At 45.0% G+C, this 27,998-nt stretch overlaps 1 protein-coding gene across 1 annotated transcript in view; it reads right to left on the minus strand.

Annotated features, from left to right (window-relative positions):
* MTAP (methylthioadenosine phosphorylase) overlaps positions 1 to 26,698 on the minus strand; it is a 41,402-nt gene extending 14,704 nt beyond the window's left edge. The window contains exons 1-4 of the mRNA XM_016218199.2: positions 26,627 to 26,698; positions 13,868 to 13,954; positions 12,667 to 12,725; positions 10,804 to 10,971 (exon numbers count right to left, since the gene is read on the minus strand). Coding sequence (XP_016073685.1) covers positions 10,804 to 10,971; positions 12,667 to 12,725; positions 13,868 to 13,954; positions 26,627 to 26,659 — 347 coding nt within the window. The 5' untranslated portion in view covers positions 26,660 to 26,698. The remainder of the gene's footprint in view (positions 1 to 10,803; positions 10,972 to 12,666; positions 12,726 to 13,867; positions 13,955 to 26,626) is intronic.
* Positions 26,699 to 27,998: the final 1,300 nt, after the last annotated feature.

Genomic DNA, 27,998 nt, shown 5'->3' on the forward strand with positions numbered 1-27,998 from the left:
CTAATACACAGACCATATGCAAATTTCCCTGATGTCCACAAAAATTTCCTTTTTGAAAAAACAGTTGCTTTGTTAGTTTCAGATCCATAAAAAGCCCTCTTCTTGCATCTGATTGTCACGTTTTCAAACTGAGAGTAACTGCTCCTCTCCACCCCCAATCGAATTTTTCATGCCACTGACGCAAGAAAGCAGCATAGTCCAGAAATCTAGCTCTCTGCTGCCTTGTTTGGCTCATTCCTCTACCTGCTGTAATTAGTTCTGAAGTCTCAGTTCCACTTTTTCGTAAGACATTTTTTAATTTGCAAAAAGAGGATAAAACTAATCCAGTGGCAAGCTGCCCAGCGTTTCACCAGAAATTTTCAGAATAAGTTATTTCTGAGTCCATGACATTGTTGTAAACTTGAACTCATGAGTAACACAGGAAAGAGAGCCCTCATCTTTCCTAGAAGGGAGTGCAGGGGAAGACGGCCACTTAATGCCTACTTCTGGGGACGGGAGAGTGGGGAACAGCACTGAGAAACAGGCACGTCTACCTCCCAAAATTATCCTGTCACTCCCACCGTTTGCCACGTAGTGAGCCCTGACACTAGCAGGCCAAGGCCACCTCACTCAAAGATGTGACCTCAGTGACATGGAGGAATGAAGACGACCCTGTCCGTGTTTTAAAGAAAAGGCTAACTTAACCCCGAAGCAATTCCAGATGGGTTGAAGAAAAGGTCAAATGACTGTCCCAGCCCAAGTGATCAGAGGCTTTTCTTTCTGTAAAACTGACCAATAAAATGATGCCACGTATTCTAGCTCTGGCTTGGTTCCAGGCTTCGATGAGTCAAGTATTAGTAACAGCTCTACTTACAACCGTGACTAAAACCTTCACTTGCTAGACCCCACTAGACATCCACTCTATAGCACCCCCATCTTATTTCTCTCCGTCTTCTCTTTTATCTCTATCCCCTCCTTCGCCTAATCACCCCTCTCTTTGTTCTGAACTTTTACCTTAAGATATAACATGTATTATTCATGCTTTACGTTAAGCTATAAATATGTGATACTTATTGACAAATTGCCATGTCTTTTTGATTCTCCATTTTCCAATAATAAAATATAGTGTTTATCCACCCACCCACAAGGGCTTTATGGGGATTAAGTCAACCATGAAGTCCAGATATCCCACAGCAGCTCAAAATGAGGTCTGGGCTAGAGACAGAATTGGAAGCCAGCACCAAGGACAAGCTGTGGCTGAGGATGGGGCTATCAGAACACCTCATCTTATAAGGGGCAAGTGAAGCTGGTAGCCCCAGGAAGAAATAAAGACTTTAAATTCAGTATTTGTAATAGTTCCGGAACTGAATATACTGTCAAGGTCCTAGAAAGAAAGCTGGAGGTGAGAAATACCTCTTTGCACAGTGGGCCTACTTATTTGTGGTGTTTTGTATGACTAACTGAAGTGTCAACGCATTCAGTGAAAGGCTTAATGATCTAAAGTTAAATCGCTCTCTTATTCTCCCTCTGAGGGCTTTTATTTAGAGAAAAGAAAGTTTTAAAAACTGAGCAAAATGCCAGGAATAAACTTGTCAGGCAAGTCCCACAACAGCGGGGACAGTCACCTGATGGGGCCAATTTCCAGCCAAAACAGCTCTTTCAGCCCTGGCCCGTTTGGCTCAGTGGTTAGAGTGTCAGCCTGCAGACTGAAGGGTCCTGGGTTGATTCCGGTCAAGGGCATGTACCTCGGCCGCAGGCTAGATCCCTGGCCCTCACTGGGGCACATAAGGGAGGCAACCAATCGATGTGTCTCTCTCACATCAGTGTTTCTCCCTCTCTTCCACTCTCTCAAAAGCAATGGAAAAAATATCCTCAGGTGAGGATTAAAAAATACAAAAATACAGCTCTTCTAGTTCACTCTCATGCTGAGTGTTCTCAGTGACATGAAGAAAACAATGGAAATGTAATTTTGTACCTGATTTGACCTTGTTACTAAATTTTGTGTGGTCCTGAACAAATTACTTAATCTCCCTGAGTTCTTTCTTCATAAGGCAAGTAACAGCAACATCTGCACTACCACCCTTGTTTAAACATGAAAACAGGGCCACAAAAACCTCCAGCAATTACATCCCTGTGGACTTCGATGCAATAACATCTCTATTTTATATGGCAGATGTGTGCATTTGGGGATCAGTAATAATTGGTGCAAAGAGCTATTGCCACTATTGCCTTGAGAATGGCCCAGCACCTGACACACAGTATTTTCTCAAATCGCATCAGAGATGGTCGCAGGTGCAGCAGAAGCAAGCATATGGAGTAGGCCAATGGAAGTAACCTGCAGATAGCGTCTGCAACGGTGCTGGGTGGGCACCTTTTCCTGACAAAGGGGGCCCTGAATGTTCTTCCTTCCACCAAGAGACAGAACTGAAATTTATTCCTGGGCTCATGGTTCAATTCGCCTCACACTGGCTGGACCTGATGGGCAGCTGTGTTCCAGCTGTGGCTGACAAGAACGAAAAGGGTCACATTCCTCCTGGAAGCAACCCAGACCAAGGACAAGAGAGTTTAGGAGTGGCAGCTGTTCTACTGACTTGTGAAAGTGGTCAAGTGGCACTTGGTGGCAGGCGGAATGCACCCCTCACCCACACACAAACGTATCTACATCCTAATGACCAGGACCTGTGAATACATTATCTTACATGGCAAAGGGGAACTAAGGCTACAGATGGAATTAAGGTTGCTAACCAGCTGACAATAAAATAGAGAAATTATCCCGGATTAACTGGATGGGCTCAATGTCATCACAAGAGTCCTCACATGTGGAAGGAGGCACAAGCACAGATGCCAGAGTGATGAGACGCCAGAAGGACTCAACCCACCGTTGCTGGCATTGAACACAGAAGAGGCCACAAGCCAAGGAATGCAGGTGGCAGAGTGCAAGGAAACGTTCTCCCCTGAGCCTCCAGAAAGGGATGCAGCCTGGCTCACATCTTGATTTTAGTCAGTGAGATCTATGTTAGACTTTTACAGAATTATTAGATAATCAGTTTGTACTGTTTAAGTCACTAAGTTTGGGGTAATTTGTTATAGCAGCAATAGGAAACTAATACACATGCTTGTATGGCTTAAGATAGTTAATTCAGTTATGGATTCTGCAGTAATAAAAACTGATGATGAAGGTCTATCCCCAATTCTTGCTTTAATAGTAACTCTCCCCGCTCAGCAAGGTGACTGCTAATTTCACCTCTCTGTTAGCGTGGGACATCCACTGGACTTGAGGGACTGACGGATCCGGTAGGCTTTCCCTCCCACTCACCAGCTGTGTGCCTCTAGAAAGTCATCCTGACCTCTCTTCACCTCAGTTTGTATCAGTTTTCTCATATTTAAAATGAGAAATTAATACCACCCACCTAAAAAGAAAGCCTATGTCCCTAACTTTAAAAATAAGATCTTTAATGTAAATAGTGATGTTATCTGTAGGATTCAGATGTTTTATTAAATCATGTTAATACAGTGCCTTTGCATACTAAAAACAAAAAAAGCTCTACCCACCTGCTATGGTCTAGGTGGAGACTGTATAAGAGCACACAAAGCAAGTGCTCAGCACTAGTATTTCTGGAAAACCCGCATGGCACTAAGATTAGTGTACAAAAAAAACACTGCTCATGGAAGCATGAAGAAGCAGAAATGACACTGTGGCCAGCCGGGCGTGGCTCAATGGTTGAGCGTCAACCTAGGATCTAGGCGACTGGGGTTCGATTCCCCGTCAGGGCATGTGCCCGGCTTGCGGGCTCGATCCCCAGCCAGGGGCGTCCAGGAGGCAGCCGATCAATGACTCTCTCATTATTGATGTTTCTATCTTTCTCTCTCCCTCTCCTTTCCTTTCTCTGGTGTGTCCTGACAGGTAAAATGAGTTCAAGACCCAGGAGAGAGCACTGGGCACTTTCAGACAGCGGGGACACAAAGCCCAGAGAAAGACAGACTGGTGGATTGTTTTGGATCACGACTCTTGATGCAGCTTCTGCTGTCCACAAGCCTCAGCAAGCAGGAGCGTGAGTCAATTAGTTAAGCAGCAACGTTGGCTGGTGGCTTGCTCATAAGAAGCCTGGTTTAGGGGAAATGATTCTACCTGCACGGCTTAAAAAATACTCAAATAGTAATGTCTATGGATAGAGACAAGCTCAGTTTTTAGAAACCAAATAAAATAACTTTTCCACCCCTCTTGACATTAAAGCCTGAGCTCTGAGGGCAAGTTTGTCACTGCCACCTTCATGCCCAATGGTTCTACTGCTGGCCATTTATCCAAAAGGTATGTTCACACAAAGATAATAGGACATACAAATGTTAACTGAAATACAATTAATACTAGACTTCTCTATACCAGCACATATAAATCTACGCGATTTGTTTGAAGTGCTGCATAGACTGCCATGGATAGACCAGTATTTTAATTATTATACAATAAAGGAATTGAAAATGTTACAACAGTATCTCTGTATGAGCTCCGTAATGCATGTATTTCTAAAAAACCAAGAAAAGGAACTGTTTGGGTAAATGCCCACATCAGTCAAACTTCGGTTATCAAATGTCTCCTGTCTTGAACAATTCACTTCTCAACCCAACAATCCTTTTACGCTGATACCTATATGATCAGTCACATGTCTCTTAGGTGACAAAGAAGTGAATGCATCAGTATGAGTCTGTTTACTGCTGTTAACATCTCTGGAAACTGTGCTGTGAATGTTTTCATGGTTTTTGATTTTGTTATTGCTCATTATTATTAAATTTTCATTTTTAGTGTACATTTCACTTCTTTTGTTAAATTTTCATTTACATTTCATGCCCTTTTTGTTTTTAAAGTGTTTATAGATTAAGTAGTACATTAGACATGTACTATATATAAAAAAGGTTAAAACAAGGAATCATTTGGGGGATCTGATACAGATTAATTCAATTTATATTATTTTTAATGGGAAAAATGCTTCGGTTTTCGAATAGCCTTCTGGAACAAATTAAGTTCGAGAACCAAGGGTACATGTACATGATCAAGTCTGATGGAAAGATCTCACCAAACTGCCCTTCAATGGGCTGTAGCAAGGCACACACCTGCCAGAAACAAAGGAAAGTTTTGATTTTCACTACCTACCTTCCTATACTATTTACATTTCATTTTATCACAAACACATATTACTCTTAAAACACTTTAAGACACAGATAAAGTGCTGGATAACATTTTAGTCAGAACACCAAAGACATTTTAAATTTTTTCAAAAGTATATAAAAGGGTGGAGATGGCAAAAAAAATTTAAGGCCAATCACCAACTGCTTAGAACAAAAGAATATTTATACCCTAGGCACTTTGCATAACTTCAAGATTAACAGGACGAAGGAGCCTCCTAAGTTCCTAGGTGTGTATTTGTGTGGGTGTGCACACACACATTTATGGACCACACTGTCAAGAGCATGCATATAAGTGAAGGTCAAATCCTCGAAGATTCGGGTCAGGAATTCAGGGTACAAAGGGCACTTAGGGAAAGGAAAAGAGTTTAAAACTACAGCAGGGAAAGCAGAAGGAGTTTTGGAAAGAATGGCAGCAAATTAAGAAATGGGATGAGTCTGTTCTATTAACCAAAAGGAACTGAAAGGTTATGAATCTGGACCAACATCATTAAGATCCTCTACTCCCTGATCTAACGAATGCCCCTAACTGCTCAGGAAAGGAGAGAAACCAACTGATGTTTATATTCCAACAAGGGAACGCTGCTCAATAAACAGGTAATAGTTTTCCCTTCACATTGCGTATTTTTCATCAGGTGTTGAGAAATACGGAGCACGCGGAGCAGCAATACAAGAACAAAATCCTGGCTCTGGCACAGGTGGTGAGTAAACATTTCTTTGGGCCTCAGTTTCCTCACATGTAAAAGGGGAAATTAAGGTAACCACGTGGGATGCCTAGTAGTGTAATAATTAGCACCAGGAACATACTACGGACTATAAAAGCATGTATTGGTGTCAGTTCTGTTTTCACTGTGAAGTGTCAGGGACACCGCTCCAGGTCACCACATGAAGCTTCAACAGATTCTATGTACAGCTGTGCAGCACCCCACAGGATGACTGTCAGCCCCTGCCTCAGGCGGCTCACTCAGTTAACAATATACCCACATCCTGGTACTTGGGGCTAGAAAAATGCTGTTGGGTGCTTTTCATAGGATTTCAAAGTGCAAAAGGGGAAGGCTGGTTGGAAAGGCATGCACATTTTAAACTTGCGTGAGTCAGATCTCCTTTAAAAAAAGTTCTAACCATCACCACAGACAATAGGTATGTGAAGGTTATTAATCCAGGGCCCAACAACACCTGACACGTGGGAAGAGCTCAATATTTCCTTTCCCTTCAGAATTACCTAGAAATAACGTCTTCATGTTCAGAAGACAGATGTAACCAAATAATAAACATTAATATTTTACTGGGCAGGGGAAAATGAGAGGGATAATGGAAGAAACCACCCCAAAGGTGACATTTTTAAGTACATGCCAAAGATCATCAGCATCAATGACAAAAGGAATTAGGAAAAAACTGTATCAAATTACAGGAAGAGCTGAGTGAAGAATTGGGATGTTCCTCCTCCCCAACTACCCTGTTAATGGGAAAGTCTGGTGTTAGCTGGTGCCATCTCTGCTCAGTTACACCCCGAGGGTCGGATTCAAGGGGGAGGCCCTACAGAAGGTAGCCGGTATTGTTTCCAGCACCCTCTGACTGTATCTTTGCTTCTGTCAGAGTTCCAGTGAGTAGTATGGAAACTGGCTTTGAGGGGAGTCAAATGACTCAAATGAGGGCAGTGGTGACAGAGAACAGTGAGGGCGGGACTCTGGGCACGGGCCAGACTCAGAGACTAACTGGATGGAGGCTGACAGCTCCCTAGGGACGACCATGGGGGGGGGGGGGGCACGGCAGGGCCAGGCTCACCAACTTAGTTCACTAAGTAAAGCATGGGGAAACTGGGAGAGGGAGGCCAAGCTCTCCCAAGCTTGTGGGGTTAGAAGACAACCAAAGGGAATAATTTAATCTTAAATACAAAGTATGAGGTATCTTCGGGACCTTGTCCTGCAGCTAGTGTGGCTCTTGCGGGAAAGGGCGGAGCTGCAAGTGTGTGTGTGAGCGGTGGCTGAGGTCATCGGCTTTGGAGACTAACCGGAATTCAAACCCCACAGGTCGGCCTACCAGCAAATGACCAGTATTTCTGAGCTCAAGGTTCTTCAACTATAAACTGGGGAAATTACCCTTATATGTGGCAAACGGGATTGATCTATGGCACCCACTAGGAATTCAAAACTTGGGAGCTCATCAGCATTTTTCTTCACAGTGAGGCTACCCGGTGGGTAACAGGGCCAGGCTGCAAGGGGAGTTTGCCTCCTACAGGGAGTGGGGGCCCCCAAGGCCAGGACAGCTATTGGCAGGAAGATGACAGGGAAGAGGGGTGCAAGTAAAGGGCGAAAGAAGAGTGAAGGAACAGCTGAGGTTTTCTTTCTTGTAAAGAGGTACAATCTCAGCCGAGTGAAAGAGCTGGGCAGGAGAGAAGAGCAAGGGTTTAAAACAGCAGCTGACAGAACCCTCAGGAAAGGCACCCTGTGTAATCTTTACCATAAAACTCCCATTTCTATGAAGAATCCACGCCCCGCCCGAGAGGCTGCAATGGTGATGTAACCGATATGAGAGCCCACCTGAACCTCCGGCCTGTGCTTTATAGGGTGAGAAAAAGTAACGCCACATATGACATCGGAGGGGAAGCCCAAGGCAGGGCTGTGCCTTGGGGAGGGGGAATAACCTGACATAATCCCTGGGCACTGTTTACAGCGGGACTTTCCTGATGAGTAAGCCAGCATCACGAGTAAAACTCACCCCAGCCCGCAACCCCTCCCGATCCCAGCGAGAAAATCATTCTCTCCGGAGGGCGGATATCTGGACCCCTAGGGATCAATCCAGCATCCTCACTTGGCAGATGACAGCACCAAGTGACAAAGGAATTTGGGGGCAGACCCAGGAAAAATTCTGGATGTCTTCATTCCTCAAGCAGAATCAAGCTGGGGGATCAGACACAAAAGGCCAACCTGTTGACAGCATTCTGCAGAAAACACTTGGACTAAGAATTACACTCTCCTTTTTTTTTAATCTCCACTTTTTGGTTGGATTTTTCTCATTGTAAAAAAAAAAAAAATCCTTATCTGCAAAGCATCCCTGATAAAGGCCACTGTTCAAAAGAAAATTTCTTACCCTCATATCCTCACTGATGTTTGCTAGCTGCACCCTGAGATTATTTCCGATAGTGACCGAAGCAGTTTAAAAGATCCTATTATTATTCTTTTTTTTTTAACTTAATATAATGGGGGCACCAGTTTATAGATCTAGTTGTTCCTTTTATTTACTATTATTATTTTTTTTAATCTTCATCCAAAGATATGTTTATTGATTTTAGAGAGAGGGAAGGAAAGAGAGAGAGAGAAACATCAATGTGAGAAAGGAACATCAATCGGCTGCCTCCCATCTGCACCCTGACTGGGATTGAACCCACAACCTTTTTGGTGTATGGGACAATGCTCCAACTGAGCCACCCAGCCAGGGCCGGTCGTTCCTTTAATTCGTGCATTATAAAATATGGTGAACTGGACTCCTTTCAATGCTAACAATCATGACTGATGGTGAAGGGGAGAAAAATCATGTGTAGAAATTGCTGGAATCCTCTGCCTGGGGGGGACCTTGCCTGGCATGGACAGTTAGTAGTTTGGGGTGATAGAAAGGTCATATAATTGGTCTCCCCCAAGACAGTGACCTTGGAGAACTCAGCAGTGACTGGGTGCAACAGAAGGAAAACAGGAAGAGACAATAAAATGCCTCATATTGTGAAACAAGCAGCCACTGGGCAAAAAGTCTTGCCTTACAACAGCAACCACCTCATTAGAAATCGCTTCTACACTCCACTTTACAACGAGTCAGTAAAGTCAGGCTGTAAACGTGGGGAGGGCAGCGGAGACGGGAGAGGCAAGCATGCCCTCCAGATGCTGAAAGGCAAAAACAAGAGCCAACGAAATCCACAGTCATGCTTCTAAATTTCTCTAAGTCTTGCCTCAGAGTGTGATGGGGCCCCTGCCATGCCCAGGCGGGCAGGTGCTTCCTCAGAGCCCTGTGTTTTAGAAAGCAGGGCTACCACCAGGACAGATGGTAACAGCAGAACTGACTGGCAGGGGGACAGGTGATTCTGGGGAGGGGAATGGACTTTGACTTGCTTAGGAGGGTTTTTTCTCTCCCATACTCCCAAGGGTGACACTGAGAGCCAGGCAAGCCCTGCACAGACAAGGTCTGCACCACAGGAGAAGAACCCCCACATTATGAACCCTTGGAGCATCTCCCTTATGATGATCCTTTTAAAGCATAAACAGCCTCACAATGTTCTCTCGGGACAGACGAAAGGTCAGGCGTATTCTTTCCCCAGTTCGAAGGGACTGTTTAATGACTGTTGAGAAGTGGAACAAGCCCCCCCCAACCAATGACTTGTGGCTCTGCTGAGGGGGACCTCCGCCAAGATAGAAAAAATGAATGATGCAGACCCAATGGGTGGGAGGCAGAGGCACTGAGGAAACTGACTGTGGCAGAGCCGCCTACAAGTTCTTGGTATGAACTATTTTAAATTTGGGGTTTGTGAAGGACATGGCCCATGGAGCCCTGAACCCAGAGCAGAAACCTGCCACTAGGCAAAAAAGCGAGACAATGGCATAAACACTTTCCTTTAGTATGTAAATTCCAGACCAAGATACATTCTGTTTTCTGTGACTGCCCCAAACACTAATGAAAGATTTTTTCACTTTAGAGATTAGCATTTCCTTGCATGTCTGAGAAACAGATGCAAGGACCGACTACACACACCCAGAAATACCTGAAAGCACTCCCTCCCACCTGTCTGTGGTCCTGCTTTCTCCAGGTCGGGCACACCCAGGATTCCCCTTTTCTCATGCCAGACTTTCAACTTTTCAAAGGCTGTTCTGTAGCATGAGAGAAAAGAAAATGATTTGCAGGAGAATGACCTTTTTTCTTAAAAGAGCTTCCAGCCTCTCAGACTCCTTCCAGGGTGTTTCATTTTTGGAGTAAAGCTAACGTTTTGTTAAACAACCATGCAAACCAGAGCCACCTGTCACGCTCAGACCCTATGACCTCTGAGGCATGCACGGGACTGATATGCTGGGCTGGTGGTTTTATCCCTGTGCTGGGCACTGAGGGTAGAGAAAGCCACATGCTTTTGTTCTGCCACCTACTAAATAAGAATAGCCATTTTATTCTATTCTGATTCTTCATCACAAATTTCTGTTAGGGAGATTAAAACAATCTCTGAAGACCACTTTAGAACAAGGTTGTTTTTGCTAAAATGATGTGCTCTCTCTCTCTCCCCCCATCCCTCCCTCCCTTTCACTCCCTCTGAAAATCGACGGAAAAAATATCCTCGGGTGAGGGTTTACAAAAAAAAGTAAGTTTATGGGACAATAGGGAAAAGGTGAGAGCATTGCCCAGACACCTAATACTGAGGAAATACCACGTAATTATTTTTTGTTTTTTAAAGAGTCCTCATCTTGTAGCTACAAACTGCAGCGAGCTGAATGGTGAAGTGGGGAATCAGGAACATGAGAGTCTACGGTTATTACTCTATCCTGTATCTATGTTGAAAAGCTCCCACCATAAAGAGCCTAACAGTCTGTCCCTCCCCCCCAAGTCCCCACACGCCGCCCGTCTGAGCCGAGAATGACCTTACAGGCGCCCAAAGCGAGGCAGACGGCGACTCACCTGTCGATGAACTGGTCGATAACGACGATATCACCGGGCTGAATCTCTTCCCTCAAGGAGCCGCAAGCTGTGGTCACTACGACGTGAGTACAGCCCTCCTCCTTCAGAGCCCAGATGTTCGCCTGATAGTTGACTCTTGAAGGCATGATAGTGTGCTGCCGACCATGCCTGCGGGGGACAGGGCGCTCGGGCAACGGGTGCAGCACAGCCGCGCTGCCAGGAGAGAAACCCACCAGGCGGCGCCTCCCGGCCCCGCCCGCCGAAGCGCTTTCGTGGGCAGGGCGGAAAACGAGGCTGGGCCGTAACCAGTCCACGCCAAGTATAAGCCATTCGGTTTGAAAGCGCAGGCGGCTTTACGTTCCATGCATTTATTTTCCTCTCCAGGGGAGGTACCAACTGACTTAGAATTCCCTCTCCAGGAAGAGGCACCCGGTCTCAGATGAGCCATGACAGAGAAAACAAGAGGTGCCAATGAAGAAAGACGCAAAATACAAATAAAAACTCAAGTGTCCAGCTGAATCTCTATTCCTTCTGCTCCATCACCCAAATGAGTTAATGAAATGTTTAAAATAGGAGAGTTTCCAGTTGTTTATGATGACATGAGAAAGTTTCATCTGAGAAAAGATCACCTCACCCATGACCCATGTTACAGGCTGGACTGTGCCCCCCCATTCCCGCCATTCATATGCTGAATTCCTAACCCCTAGTACCAGCAGAATGTAACCCTATTTGGGAGCAGGGTCTTTAATAGGGTAATTAAGTTAAAATGAGGTCATTAGGGCGGGCCTTAATTTAATACAAATGGTACCATTACAAAAAGAGAAAATCTGGAGGAAGACATACAGAGAACATGTGAAGATACAGGGAGAAGATGGCCACCAACAAGCCAGAGGGGTCTGAACAGATCCCTCCCTCCCGGCCCTCAGAAGAAACCAATCCTGCTGACACACATCTTACAGGTGGATCTGAGACTTGATTCCAATCAATGGGATACAGCAAAGCTGCTGGGAGTCCGGCCCATGGTTAAGTTACATCTTGACAGCAGAGACCCTCCTACTGGCCCCGAAGGAGAAGGCTGCTATCGTGTGAACTGCCTATGGAGAGGGTTAGGTGGCAGAGAACGTGCACAGCCTCTAGGAGACGAAGGCCTCAGTCCTACAACCTCCAGGAACTGAATTCTGCCAACAGCCACGTGGACCTGAATGTGGATTTGGAGCTCCACGCAAGAATAAGCCCTGAATCTACCTTGTGTGACTCCAAAGAGCAAACCCAGCTAAGCCGTCCCCACATCGCCAACGCCCGGAAACTTTAAGAACATGTGCGCTGTCTGAAGATGCTAAATTTGTGGTCATTTGGTTTGTTACGCAGCAATAGAAAACAAATACATGAGATACAGATGACTTTTCTTCCTCTATAATCTGGAGCCGCGCTAGACTTATCAAAGAAACAAGGGCACAGAAACCACAGGGAATCCACCTCAGGGACCCAAAATCTGCTCCCCACAAACTTAGGACTATAGTAATATCCACAAGGGTCATGAATGAAGCAGTTTTTCTTTATCTTGCTAACTAGAAAAACAAAAAACAGAAGAAAACATTTCCTCTTGCAGCTGGAACTGAAGGAAGCCAACCAACCAGAGCTTCAACTTTAGTCAAACTCATCACTCCCTAAGGAGGGAGTGGGTGAGCTCTAAGTCAGTCTAACTGGCCCAAAACACCGTGAGGAGGTGAATGAAGGTGACTAAGATGACCTGGCGCCACCAGCACATAAAAACTCATACCTGTATCATGACTCTTTCCAGATTTTAAGTTAAATTTAAATTCTCCTTTAGGAGTGACATTTGTAAAATCTAAAACATCTTACCTTGCAAGTAGGACGCAATCAACATTCTTTATCTTCCCCAAAATTAAGGCATCAGAAGGCTGCACATAAGGAACAATGGTTACAACTCAGTGATTTGAAAACATATGAACAATTGAAAAGCTGCCACTCCACTTGTTCAACCATGTCAGGATTCGTGGGAACTTGGAGTTTGACGATATACTTTAAAGAAGAGTCTAGATTTGACGAGTAATCACTCAATAAATATTTACTTAGCCATTTACAAGCATGGAGGTTCACTGGACTCAGAAGGCTGTGTCAGGTGCTGGGTAGTAGCAAGCACCCAAGGGACTCTGACGGTAGGCCACCAAATACAGCTGTGTTGGTAGATACAAGTGCGAGGGTGAAACCCAGGTGGGCCAGGAGGCCACCGTCAGGGGATTTAAGAATTCAGCACTGGAACCGTTTGCTCTGTTAACCAACCATAATATGGCCACCGGTGTCCTGAGGTAATGGAGAGAAAGGTTCTGAGACTAGGGGCTTAAGAAAACATAAGGCTGAGACATGAGCCAAGCTTACAGGCTTCTAGCAGGACTGGGAGAACATGAGGTCAATCTAAGGACTTGCTGAGAAAGGACTGGGTTGGGAATGTCAGGTGCAGGGATCCTCACAGTAGGATCGAAGAACAGCAGTGTGTGGAAGCAGGACCAGGGGATTAGAAGGCAAACACCCTCACCCTCGCTGGGTGACACGGGGGTTGAGAGAATGAACAGCCTCCTTGGAACGGAAAAGGAGGGTTCTATTTCCAGTTCAGTTATGCAATCGTATTATGAATCCCCAAGAAATCCCCCTTTGGGCCAGGGCTTACTTTGTAGATTACCTCCTAAATTAGCATGGTATGACCTATCTGCACCAAATTAGAAGCTGATTTAAATGCTTTAAATGCAGATAACTGAAGAGTACAGTTGCTATGTCTAAAATGAGTATGTGGCTTCTAGGAATAGAAATTGAGAAGCTGCACACGTTCAAAAGCAATGCTTTCAATACAGGCGAGTCCAAGGCATCCTTGGGGATGCGGTCTCAGCTGGTAGAACCCACTGACAGGATTCCTGGCCACCCCCAGCCTGGGACCGGCAGCCCTGGGCTGACGACACAAAAGCAATTTTAAAAAAATTTAAACTTAAAAATCAAGGTAGCAAGGAGAAAGGAAAAGCTAATATGTCTCCATTAAATGGATATTAACCTTGCCAAATGGAGTATCCACGTATTTCTCAGTTCTTCCTTCTAAGATTTCTGGATCATCCAGGCCTGTACCACCAATGATTCCAATCTAAGGGAGACAACAAAATGTACCATATTTGATCAGTTTTTATTAGAAACAAAATCATTATTTTAAGCAAATTCATTTACTCATGTTCTCCATTCCTGCTAAGCCCTAGTTATCTTAAAAATCTGAGAAACAGACACTGAACAAACATTTGTAGGCCGTTTGTATTCCAGAAATAACCAAAATGTGGGTAACCTTTTTGGACTTTATCACATTTATTGCTGGTCATTTGAATAACAAATTAGCACAGAAAGGTAGCTTAAGGGGAAAATCAAACCGAAAATAGGCAACTGTGGTTGCAGAAAGTACTCTCTTACCAATGTTTTACTCTCTACTAAATGGGCTATAGAATAAAGATTGTTCAAGCGACTGCTGGAATAGGAAATATTCTGAATGGTCACTTTGAAATGATTTCTCCTCATTACCCCATTAAATAAAGAAACAAGACAGATTTTCTTCCCTGTGCCACTCAAATCAGAGCTGTAGGGGACCACAGATAGAGAGTCTAGAATAGCATGAAAAGTTAGCCCCATGTACATTTATAAACTTCAAATGTCATTAATATATATGCATAAATATATATAAGGAATTCAAAGGTAGTTCTAAAATTTTTTTTAAAAATTCCAGTGTTGGATGCATTTTCCAGAAAACAAGTTAACAGTCCTTGTCTTCAGGGACTAATCAGAGTTAAAGAAACCAGGTACTGCCGCCTGGACTCAATCTAATTTGATAACTAAGGAACACAAACAACCAAATAACTAAAATGTGGGTAACCTTTTACAAAGATAGGTAAAATGATAACTAGCCAGTTAACAAAAAAAAAATTAGATAAATAAAATCGTTAGGAAGGTTTCTCCCTGGGCTGATACTTCCTAAAAAAGAAATAGTATTTAAGTTGTCAGCAACAGGTGAGAGAGATGAGATTTTACCAAGAAGCCTAATGGAGCAATTTTTTTCCAATGAAAAGCTTTAAATCTATTTTCACTTGAGTAAAGTATCCACTAAATGAAGTCAAGTAGCCCTTTGAGAAAAAATTTGTGAGTTAAGAATCAACTAAACGTCTGAATAATTTTCAAATCATGTCAAGCTGATTTATAGTAATATGTGGAAAAATAGTTAACTCTCTAGCCCTCAGTTTCCTGGAAGTCAACGAAACAGAACATAAGGGCCATTTGGTGAGATTTGCTGAAGACCTGAACCGCCCGTTACATGATTTAGAGCTGTGTCCCCACAACTTCCTCAAGTGGCTAAACCAGTTTTTGAAGTTGGTGCCACCTTGTGGTGCATTACTGAAACCACAGCAGGTTACATGTCAAGACTAACCACATTCGCCAGATTTACAGTTTTCAAATCAGCAGAAATGTTCACTTAAGTTAGTACATTTAAATCATGCCAGTTCAACAGAATTGGTTTTTTAAAAAAATCATACTGTTTTGTGCAGTCTTTGTCTGGCTGGCTTCTCCGTTCTATCTTTCCTTCAAGTGCCCCTGAAGCATCACAGATCACAGGGGACTAATAACCGTCCGGCACATGTCATCAACCCAGACCACAGAACTGAACTGCTGATTCAAATTACTCTCAGTCTATTCTTCAGGGATTCTGCCATTGATGAAAACTTCCATTTTAAAAACTTATGACCACTTATGCTCCCTGGGCCATAGTATCTCACATTCTAGACTCTCAGACTCGTAGGCACAAAAGAAACCTGACTGTTTCAAAACCATGCTCTCAGTTTAGGCAAGCTGGCCCAGAACTGCAGAAGTAGGTAAGAAATGTTAATAGAGGTCCTGCTGAAGTTCAGTGTCCTTGAGCCCACCCTCAGCAGCCCCAAGCTTCAGTCCACACCACTTTAGCTCCATGACAACCTTGCATTAGGCATGTGGTAATTCAGCATTCAGCAAGGAACATGCCATCCTGGGCATGAAAACAAGAGCTGCTACAGCTAACCAGAATGGCCAGGCTGTGGCCTCTGGCCCTGGAATTATCTGCAGGAATGTCCACCCAGTCGCCCAACTGGCTCTAGTTGTTTATGGAAACAATTATCTTGCAAGGAATACAGAACAATTGCAGCAACTGAGTACTGCCACCCCATGGAACTGAATTTCTAACCACTTTCCTGCAGCTGCAGATCGCGGCCAGCAGTGCCAAGATGTGGCAATATCGCCACCTGCTGTTCCTTAGCAAAGTACCACGAGGATGAAATTCCCAAGCAGGGCTGACATAATTCTGCAACTTCTAAATTCAGCTCAGCACCTGCCTCGGTAATGTTTTATTAAAACAAAAAAAGAAGAAAAAAAAAAAGGAACTATGCCTGAGCACTTACATCACAGGCACTACGCTAGGTGCTTCAGCGCCTTATCTCATTTGATCTTCACAACAATCCTACACGACAGACCATGTCACATTACACCCATTTTACAAAATTGAAAAGAGAAAGCATAAAAATAAGAGCCTGTCCAAGAGCAAATCACAAGGAGCAGAGCTGGAATAGGAACCTCGGTCTTTCACACTCAACCACTGCGATGTGCTCCCTCCCAATATCCCCTGGGATTCTTTGTAACATCTTACCCAAGTAGAAAATTTTTGTCTCCATCTTATGAGAAAACTGATGCTCAAAGAGGTCAAGTTCTGGACTAAGATCACAGAGCGAGCTTAGAAACAGTGACTCTGGGTGTTTAAGGGACCACCTCGGAGGGCTGGGGGGTTCTCCATCAGTGACCTCATTCACACTCAGGAAGCAATGAGAAGATGTTACCAGGGCTCCTCGGCCAGAAGCATCAGCCCTCAGTCCAAGCAATCCTCGGCTGCCTAGGAAAGGTGTTCCAGCAATGAGATGGAATCTGTGGGTCAATTCTGCCAGGCCAGGACTTCATTACACAAGATAAAATTCTGAACAGACCTTTGGTCAATCAAGGTCATTGTCACATTTTAACAGCTAGTGTCACCCCACACTCTTCCTCTGACACACCACCAAGCCAGTCTCCCCAAGAGGAGAGGATTTGACTTGCTGAGACTATGAAAGCATTTTATTGAAATGTTGGCTTTTTTGGGCAGAATGGCTACTTCCAGCAATGTTGAAAGGGCTCATATTTACCCTTACCCTCTACTTCCCCTGGTGCCTGGACCCAGATTTCACATATCCCACTAGGTTTCAAGAACCACTCACCACCACATTGAGGCTGGGACACACTACCTAAGGAACCCAGTCCTCCAGGATGGCATTCTCAAAACACCATAACCCTGAGCAGTTGAGACTAGCTCCTGCCAGGAGGCAGGCTGCCTGAGTGTTCAAGCTCACAAAGCAAGAGACCCTGAGCTCGAGTGGGCAGCAATCCCTGATCTGAGCTTTTTCAGTCCTTCAGCTCTGGCTGCCACTGACAAGTTTGGCAAGCGCAGCAGCCCAGGGCCTTGCAAAAGCCCAGAAGTCCAGTTGTATGAGGAGAAAGTGGCCCAATGTCTGTCTGGGAGGCTTGTTCACAACCTGCGATAATATCCATGGGCACAGCTGGTGGCTCCATCTCTGACAAGATAACCCCTGTGGGTGATGGTTAAAGGCTCAACTGTGCCTCCCAAATCTACACGTTGAAGTTCTAATCCCCAATACTTCGGAATGTGATTATTTTTGGAAATAAGCTCTTTCAAGAGATAAAGTTAAGTGAGGTCTTTTCGGGGAGGAGAGGTGTCCATTATGACTGATGACCTCATAAGAGAGTAGGACACAGATCTGCAGAAGGAAGCGCATGTAGACACAGAAAGAGCATGGCCACCTGCCAGCCAAGGGGAGAGGCCGCCAATGAAATCAAACTGCTGGCACCTTGATCCTGAACGTCCAGCCTCCAGCACTGTGAGGAAATAAATTTCTGTTGCTTAAGCCACCCAGCCTGTGGTACTTTGCTATGGCAGCCCTAGCAAACAAAGAAGTAACACACTATGCTTTGGTCAGAAATAACTGAGGGCTTGGAGATTAAAGATTGAAGTGGACTGAATAGAAGCTACACTGACACTCTCTCAGGACCAAACTGGAATTACAATTAAAATATAGAAAAACCGTCCTGAATAATCAACTGCAACTGAAGACAAGCTGGATGGAGAGCACCCTCCTAACCAAGGAGGAAAAGTGGAAACGGCATAGAAACTGGCAGGAAGTGCGGAGGCGTAAGGGCTGGCTGGGCTCCCACAGGCCGCAGCTGAAGGTCCGGAGGGAGATCTCAGCTGTGGGGGTTCCCACTGAGGACTCTGGGGCCTAATCCCCAGGCTGAACGTCCCAGCCCAGAGCACCAGCACTGAGAAAGGTGCCCACACAACAGCTGGCTGTGGAAAGCAACTGGGTTTCTGTCTGCCAGGGAGAGGGCTGGGAATGCAGGCACCCCCCAAAGGGCCAACACACGTTTCGTGCGCAGCCACTCACCTTGGGCTCCTGCAGAGGGAGGGCAGAGTGGACTGGAGCTGTGTGAGGAGAATCTAGGGTTTTGGGCTCTGGCGTTAGAGTACACCCCTCTGGATTCCTGTGCCGGGTCATTCCCCCAAACTGCAGAGGACATCTTTCTCAGGCAGAAAATTTGCTACTTTTGCCTGGGGGTGGGGAAGCAATTGCCCCACCCTGTGGAGTTTCCACAGCCTGAGGCTCATTGAGAGAATCAGATTAATCAGTCTGCAGGCAGAGGCGGACCTCAGAGTGCTTTGAGTCCTTGCCTGATCTGCTTCTGGACACAGGCCTTGGAAAGCAGACTTTGGTGTGCATCTTGGTCCTGTCCAACTGCACCCAGCCCCAGCAGAGGAGATCTCAAGTCAAGGGTTGTTGATAGCTCCAAACAGAGAACTCAGGGCCAGTCACAAACTGCGTCTGACTTGGCCTGCACCAGAGACCCTTCAAAAAGACTGACAGTCCTAGCAGATCCACCTAATGCATAGAAACAAACCCAAACAGGCAGCCAAAATGGGGAGACAAAAAAAAAAGCCCCAAATAAAAGAACAAGAGAAGTCTCCAGAAAAAGAGCTAAATGAAATGGAGATAAGCAATCTATCAGATATAGAATTCAGAATACTAATTGTAAGGATGCTCAACAGCGTGAAAAAAGATATGGAAACTATGAAGGAAATTAAGAATGACATAGCAGAAATAAAGAGTACATTGGAAGGAATAAACAGCAGATTGGAGGCAGCTGAGGATTGGATCAGCAAATTAGAAGACAGGGTAGAAAAAAAATCACTCAGTCAGAGACCCAAAAAGAAAAAACAATTAAAAAACAGGAGGACAGTCTAAGGGAGCTGTGGAACAACATGAAACGTAACAATATTCATATTATAGGAGTGCCAGAAGAAGTCAAAAGTAAGCAAGGGTTAGAGAACCTATTTGAAGAAATAATGGCAGAAAACTTCCCTAATCTGGTGAAGGAAAAAGTCACACAAGTTCAGGAGGCACAGAGAGTTCCAAGCAAGAATCCAAAAAGGCCTACACCCAGACACATCATAATGAAAATGCCAAGAATTCAAGACAAAGAGAGAATATTACAGGAAGCTAGAGAAAAGCAATCTGTTACTTACAAAGGAGCTCCCATAAGGCTGTCAGCTGACTTCTCATCAGAAACTCTACAGGCCAGAAGGGAATGGCATGAAGTACTCAAGGTAATGCAAAACAGGGATCTGAAACCAAGAATATTCTATCCAGCAACCCTATCATTCAAGATAGATGGTGAAATAAAGAGCTTCCCAAACAAAAAAAAAGGCTAAAGGAGTTTATCACCACCAAACCAGCATTGCAGGAAATGTTAAAGGAACTGCTGTAATTAGAAGTAGAAATAGAAATAGAGAGAGAGAAACATAGGTATAAAGAATCAAAATGGCAATAGATAAGTATCTATCAATAATAACCTTAAATGTAAATGGATTAAATGCCCCAACAAAAAGATACAGTGTAGCTGAATGGATTAGAAAACATGACCCAAATATATGCTGTTTATAAGAGACCCACCTCAGAACAAAAGACTCACATGGGATGAGAATGAAAGGATGGAAAAAAATTTTCCATGCAAATGGAAATGAAAAAAAAAAAAAAAAGCTGGGGTAGCAATACTCATATTGGACAAAACAGACTTCAAAATGAAGACCATAACAAGAGACAAGAAAGGTCATTACATAATACTAAAGGGATTGATCCAACAAGAGGATATAACCCTGATAAACATATACGCACCCAATATAGGAGCACCTAAATTTATAAAAAACCTCTAGGGGACTTTAAGGGAAAGATCAACAGCAATACAGTCATACTAGAGGACTTAAAGACCTTGCTGACTTCACTGGATAAGTTTTCCAGACAAAAAATCAACAAGAAACAGTGACCCTAAATGATACACTAGATCAGATGGATTTAATTGACATTTACAGAACATTTCACCCCAAAGCTGCAGAATATACATTCTTCCCAAGTGCACATGGGACATTCTCAAAGATAGAACACATGTTAGGACACAAAACAAGCCTCTACAAGTTCAAGAAGACTGAAATCATATCAAGCATCTTCTCAGACCACAATGGCATGAAATTAGAAATCAACTACAATAGAAACACAAAGAAACATTCAAACACATTGAAGCTAAATAGCCTGTTTTTAAACAGTGAATAGGTTACCAAAGAGGTCAAGAAAGAAATGAAAAACTTTCTGGAAACAAATGAAAATGAACACACAACAACTCCAAATCTATGGGACACAATGAAAGTAGTCCTGAGAGGGAAGTTCATAGCATTACAAGCCTACCTCAAAAAACAAGAAAAACTTCTAATAGACTCTTTAACACTACAACTTAAAAACTTAGAAAAAGAACAGTAAGAAAAGCCCAGAGTAAGTAGAAGGAAAGAAATAATAAAGAGCAGAAATAAATAACATAGAGACTAAAAAAAAATAACAAAAGATCAATGAAACCAAGAGCTGGTTCTTTGAAAAGATAAACAAGATTGATGAACCTTTAGCCAGGCTCATCAAGAAACAAAGAGAGAGGACCCAAATAAGCAAAATCAGAAATGAAAGAGGTGAGGTAACAACTGACACCACAGAAATACAAAGGATTGTAAGAAAATACTAAGAACAACTATACACCACCAAGCTGGACAACCTGGATGAAATGGACAAATTCCTAGAAAAATATAGCCTCCCAAAACTCAGTCAGGAAGAGTCAGAAAACCTGAATAGGCTGATAACTGCTGATGAAGTTGAAGCAGTAATCAAAGGGCTCCCAGCAGACAAAAGCCATGGCGTGGATGGCTTCACAGGGGAGTTTTACCAAAACATTCAAAGAACTAACACCTACCCTCCTGAAACTATTCCAAAAAATCCAAGAGGAAGGAACACTTCCAAGCTCTTTATGAGGCCAGCATTAGCCTCATTCCAAAACCAGATAAAGACACTACAAAGAAAGAGAATTACAGGCCAATATCCCTGATGAACATAGATGTTAAAATCCTCAACAAAATATTAGCAAATTGGATCCAGCAATATGTTAAAAAGATCATACACCATGAACAAATGGGATTTATTCCAGGGATACAAGGCTGGTACAATATTTGCAAATCAATAAACATGATACATCACATAAACAAATTGAAAGATAAAAATGACAGGATCATATCAATAGATGCAGAAAAAGCATTCAATAAAATTCAACATCCATTTTTGATAAAAACTCTCAGCAAAGTGGAGGTAGAAGGATCATATCTCAACATAATAAAGGCCACATATGACAAACTTACAACCAATATCATACTCAATGGGCAAAAACTAAAACCATTTCCCCTAAGAACAGGAACAAGACAGGGGTGTCCACTTTCACCACTCTTATTCAACATAGTACTAGAAGTCCTAACCACAGCGATCAGACAAGAAGAAACATAAAAGGATCCAAATTGGAAAGGAGGAAACAAAACTTTCATTATTTGCAGATGACATGATATTGTTCATAGGAAATCGTAAAGACTCCTCCAAAAAACTACTAGATCCATTTAATAAATGAATTCGGCAAGGTAGCAGGATACAAAATTAACACCCAGGAATCGATGGCATTTTTATACACCAATAATGTACTCTCAGAAAGAGAAAGTTTAAAAAAAATCCCATTTACAATTGCAACAAAAAAATGTAGATACTTAGGAATAAACTTAACCAAGAAGGTAAAAGACCTGTACTCGGAAAACTATAGGACATTGAAAAAAGAGATAAGGGAAGATATAAACGTGGAAGAATATACCGTGTTCATGGATTGGAAGAATTAACATCATTAAAATGTCCATACTGCCCAAAGCAATCTACAAATTCAATGCAATCCCTGTTAAAATACCAATAGCATATTTCACAGATCTAGAACAAACACTTTGAAAATTTATATGGAACCAAAAAACACCCCAAATAACCATGGCAATCTTGAGAAAGAAGAACAAAGTTGGAGGGATCACAATACCAGTTATCAAGTTATAAAACAAAGCCACTGGAATCAAAACAGGCTGGTACTGGCACAAGAACAGACATAGATCAGTGGAACAGAACAGAGAACCCAGAAATCAACCCAAGCCATTACCTCAATATTTGACAAAGGAGGCAAGAACATACAATGGAATAAAGACAATCTCTTCAATAAATGGAGTTGGGAAATTTGGACAGGTACATGCAAAAAAGTGAAACTAGATCACTATCTTATACCATATACAAAAATAAACTCAAAATGGATAAAAGACTTAAATGTAAGATGTGAAACCATAAAAATCCTAGGAGAAAACGTAGGCAGCAAAATCTCAGACTTCTCGTAGCAATGTTTGCTGATACATCTCCTAGGGCAAGAGAAATGAAGGAAAAAATAAACAAACGGGACTGCATCAAAATAAAAAGCTCCTGCACAGCAAAAAAACCCATCAACGAAACGAAAAGGGAGCCCATAGAATGGGAGAACATATTTGCCAACGACACATCTGATAAACGGTTAATATCCAAAATATGTAAGGAACTCATACAACTTAACAAAAGGAAGACAAACAATCCAATTAAAAAACAGGCCAAGGACCTAAGTAGACACTTCTCCAAAGTGGACATACAGATGGCCAAGAGACAGATGAAAAAATGCTCAGTCACTAATCATCAGGGAGATGCAAAATAAAACCACAATGAGTTATCAGTTCACACCTGTCAGAAGGGCACCATCAACAAATCATCAAATGGCAGGTGCTGGCGAGGGTGTGGAGAAAGGGGCACCCTAGTGCACTGCTGGTGGGAATGCAGACTGGGGCAGCCACTGTGGAAAGCAGTATGGAGTTTCCTCAAAAAATTAAATATGGACTTGCCATTTGACCCAGTGATCCCACTTCTAGGAATACATCCTAAGAAACCTAAACACTAATCAGAAAGAATATATGCACCCCTGTGTTCATAGCAGCACAGTTTACACTAGCTAAGATCTGGAAACAGCCCAAGTGCCCATCAGTAGATGAGTGGATAAAAAAGCTGTGGCACAGTCACACCATGGAGTACTCCGCGGCTGCAAGAAGAAGGAGCTCTTACCCTTTGGGACAGCATGGATGGAAATGGAGAGTATTATGCTGAGTGAAATAAGCCAGGCAGAGAAAGACAGGTATCACATTATCTGACTTATAGGTGAATCTAATGAACAAAATAAACTGATGAACAAAATAGATCCAGAGACATGGAAGCATGGAAAAGGCTGGCAAAATCTCAGAGGGAAGGGAAGAGATTAGCCAAAGAACTTACATGCGTATATGCATAACCCATGGACACAGACAATAGTGCAGTGAAGGCCTGGGCGGCGGTGGGGGTGGAGGCAGAGCAGAGGGGTGAATGGGGGGAAAAGGGGAGATCTGTAATACTTTCTACAACAAAGATTTTTTAAAAAGCCCCTTATCTTGTTTTGCTGTGCCTGTCAGGAAACAACCTGGCTGCTCCTCCATCTCCTCACCAGGCAGGCAGTCTCTGTCTCAGGGATTTAGCCCAGGGTCCCTCAACCAAGTGTGAACCAGCCCTCCCGGGGGTGCCTGGAAACCCACAGGGACAGTTCTGGCTGTCACGATGACTGGGAGGGGTGCTACTGGCATTTCGGCAGGAAAAGCCAAGAAGTACTCTATGTCTTGCAATGCTCAGGACAGTCCTTACAAAAGGAGGAATTGTCCTGACCAAAATGCCCTTTGTCCCCAGGCAAAAAATAAAGGCTCATTAGTCATTTCCAGTTGAGGCATGTGGGTTATGCCCCAGTTTCTGAGAGTCACTCAAGGACCTTCAGTCCAAAGGCCTTGGCCAGCCACACTCAGACAGCCAAGAGGTGAGCATAAGAGGCCCCTTCTCCGCAGTCTAGATTCCATGGCTTACCCATTCCCCTAAATACCATATCCCCTCCCTGCCATAGCAACCATGATAAACAAGACTTATTTTCAATCTCCCAAAGCAAAAGCTGGGAAGCTGTGTGGGGAACCCACATACATACCATTGAAGGAGGCCTCCAGAATGCCATGTCAGGATGCCAAAGGCCTGCTCAGCCCTCTGCATGGTTGAGCTTGCCACCTGCCCATGGCTGATGCTGGAGGTTCTCCCAGACAACGGCTGTTATTAGTACCATGGGCGAGCATCTGGTGAGCACAGGGAGGTGGCCGACTTCTTGCACTCACTCTACAATCCCTCTTCCTTAAAGCTGCATGATCTCTTTACTCACACAATAAAACAGGGCACAGAGACCACATGTTAGATTCAAAGATGCCTCACAACATCTAGTTGGTGGAATGTCAGAGTCTAGGCCCAATTCTGTTACTATCTAGGTCTCACTGTATCATGCTGGACACCTCAGTTGACCTTTCTGGGACTCAGCTTCATATCCACAAAAAGGGGTTTGTGTGGCTCTCTGATCTGCAAGAACGTTCCAGGTCTACATTCCACGACCGGGGGACAGGACATGGTTTTTATTAGCCTGTTTTGCTCTGGACACTAGCACCTCATGTTTTCTAGACAGGATGTGGCCTCAGCAATCTGGGGAATTTGGCGTTGGCATCATGGATTCTCAACAGCCAAGGCGTTACCCTTCTAACCTCAAAGACAGAAAGCAGCAGGCAGGCCTAGCACTGTTTGTACTTAAGTTTATATTCAGCAGCTCGCCAAGACCAAAAATATACATCATACAATGTTTACGTCAGGCTCTAACCACAGTGCCCATGCAGTGCCCAGTCTGCATTTAAGTGCACTGCACCAATTTTACAGGGAAAACGTGCGGCGAGGAGAATGCTGAACAAGATTAAAATGAGTTGTTTTAAATATCATCCCTCTCTATTTTTAATATTATTCTAAGTGTAGTCCTGTAAGGGAAAGGTGAGAGCTTCCTGCTTGCCCACCGAAAGCAGTGGCCATCATAGCTATCATTATAATTTAATTGTTGGACAACAGATATCCAAAATTAATCTCAGCTCCCCCACTGAAAAGCACTACCCTCGAATAAGTTTCAGTGCCCCCAGCAAACCCTGCAGCAAAACCCCCACTTTACAGATGGAACTCGCTTTGCCCATGAGCTTCATAAAAACTCTGCCTTGGTCTCTGTAACTGGTAAGGGAGAAGCTTCTGCAAATATTTCTGAACGCAAGATTCTTTCCAACATGACCAAAGGAGTTCCAAGTCTAAGTGACTGCAACACTCCTCACCCCACTCCCTTTCCTAACTGTCTGTTTAGAAGCTGCCAGGGCCTAATAAACTAATAATCACTGGCTGATTACACAGCAGACCGCAGAGATTAGCCTTCTCCCTGGAGAAGTGAACACAAAGTGAGGAACCAAGAGATGCTTGGATAAAGCCACGGGCCTCCTCCCTATGCAGCCGGCCAAGGATTTCTAAACTTAACTGATTTCTTAGCCAATCATAAACCGAGGAGAGATCTTAAGTTTTACCCATTTTTCCTTATGCACTGTAATTCTACACTCTCGCCCAGGATACCAGCCAGGAAAGGAGTGTTGAAAAGCCCCAAGGGAGCTTGGGGCACCCTTCAGAGCTCGTGCCCTCCTCTGGTTAGGGATCCTGCCCACAGAGGTCTCTGGCGCGGAGACTTCTAAGTCTCAGGGCCCAACGAAACCGACCTCGAACTTCCCAGTCCGCGCACAAAGCAGTTTAAGCCAGGGGCGCACGCCGTGGCTGCAGAGGTCTCAGCAGGCCTGGAAGACGGCGCTGCAGGGGAACTTCGGGGGGAGGCCTACGTTTCGGGGAAAACAAAGGCGGAAGCCTGTGAAGAGCCAGCCCGCGGCTCTCCCACGTGGGCCGCGGGCGGCGCGCGGACCCGAGCGGAAGCCGGAGGCGCCGTCCCACCAGCTGGGGCTCGCTGCGGGCCGCATCCCCCGGGCACCGCGCGGCGCTCGGGAGAGGCCGGGACCTGGGCGGGGCTCTGGCCCGCAGCCCCTCTCCGGGGGGCTTGCCCACGCCCTGCACCCGGAGGGTGCAGCCGGGACCCAAGGCGGAGGGGTGAGTCTGCAAGCTTTCCCTCGCGCCCCGCTCGCCCCCCCGGGGAACCTGCCCCGATGTCGTGCCCGAGACCTTTTCCGCCGCGGCCCGGGCGCACCGGGAGGGCGCACGGCCCCGAGGCGCGGTCCCCGGGTGCGGGTGCGAGAGAGCGGCGGGCAGGGGCGGACCCCAGCCGCCGGGACGGCTAATCTCACCTTCACGGCGGTGGGGGCCGCAGCCGAGGCCATGCCTGCGCTGGAGGGAGGCCGCGAGGCGGGCGCGCGGGGCGCGGAGCAGCCGAGTGGGTTCGTGCACGCGGCGCGGGACGGAGCAGTGCAGTCCCCGAGTGGCTCTGGCTCCTCCTCTTCCTCCCCGGGACAGCTGGATTGGCTGCCTGCGTGGGAGCTCCCCCGCCGCTCCCCTCCTCAAATCGGGGTTCCCGCGCCCCGCCCCCTTTGCGGACCTTTCCGGTTCTCCGTCGGTTTGTGTGTTTTTTTCCCCACCCCCAGGCACAACTAACAGGCTCACGATGACAAGAATGGAGACCGTTTGTGGGGCGCTTGCATTGCCCCAGACTCTGCTCTGCCCTCGCATGGGCTCGGTTAAGTTCAACGGGAACCCCGCGGGGAGGAGCAGCGCTCCCCCTCTGCCCAGCGTCGCCGCGCGCTCGGTAAAATCAGCCTCTCCGCGGCCGGTTCTCGCGGGGGGCGAATCATCGGCAGAGGGCGCAAACTAGGGTTTACTCGTCTCCAGTTTGGGGGGAGGCTATTTGAACCCCGTGACGGCGCCTAACTCCAGCCTGACTCCACGGGGCCTGGACCAGCCTCAACCCCTCCCACCCCGGGCGACAGCCAGTTCACCGGGATTCAGGACCCAGACTCCGGTCTGCATCATTCCCCATTGGCTGCCCCCCCCCCCACCCCTGTATCACAGACACGAGGGTTAGGAACATCCTGTCTTCATCATTTCCCATTGGCTGATCACCTCCAACACACACCCCCACACACCAGATACTCCTGAATCACAGATACAATGGGTAGGAACATTTTGGCCACTACTTTGCCAGTGGGTTAGAGTTTGGCATTGGAAGCTTAGGGGAAAAGCTAAAAGGTCTATTAATAAGCAGCCACTCTGGATATAGCAGAACATTGTAAAAAACATCTTAAAAGGGTAATAAGAAAATTAGTAGTAATAATAAATTTTAAAAATTGTTGCCTCTTCAAATTCCCAGTCAGGCAAGCCCGACAGCCATGAAATCCTTAGAGAACTGGTGTAAATGCAGGTTTAAAAACCTCAGTGTCCTCACTGACTAGTAAGTTGACAGTGCAGAGATAGGGACTTAAAGGGAGGAGTCATGATCAGAGGAAAGGGGTGCCAAGTGTATTCCCGAGTCTGTCAGTGTCATCAGCTTTGAGGGAAAGAAGGTTTTGTTGGTTCAAGATGCCCAGTTATTAGCAATAAATGAATCACTTTACTTCAGATATGGTGATTTACAGTTCAAATGGCAAGACTCCACAGTTTTTATAAAACATACAGAGTGATTTACATAAATATTTGGTTTTCTATCATGATCGTTCACTGCCCTTT

The sequence above is a fragment of the Miniopterus natalensis genome, chromosome 12 (assembly GCF_054644295.1).
Source record: "Miniopterus natalensis isolate mMinNat1 chromosome 12, mMinNat1.hap1, whole genome shotgun sequence".
NCBI classification, from domain to species: domain Eukaryota; kingdom Metazoa; phylum Chordata; class Mammalia; order Chiroptera; family Miniopteridae; genus Miniopterus; species Miniopterus natalensis.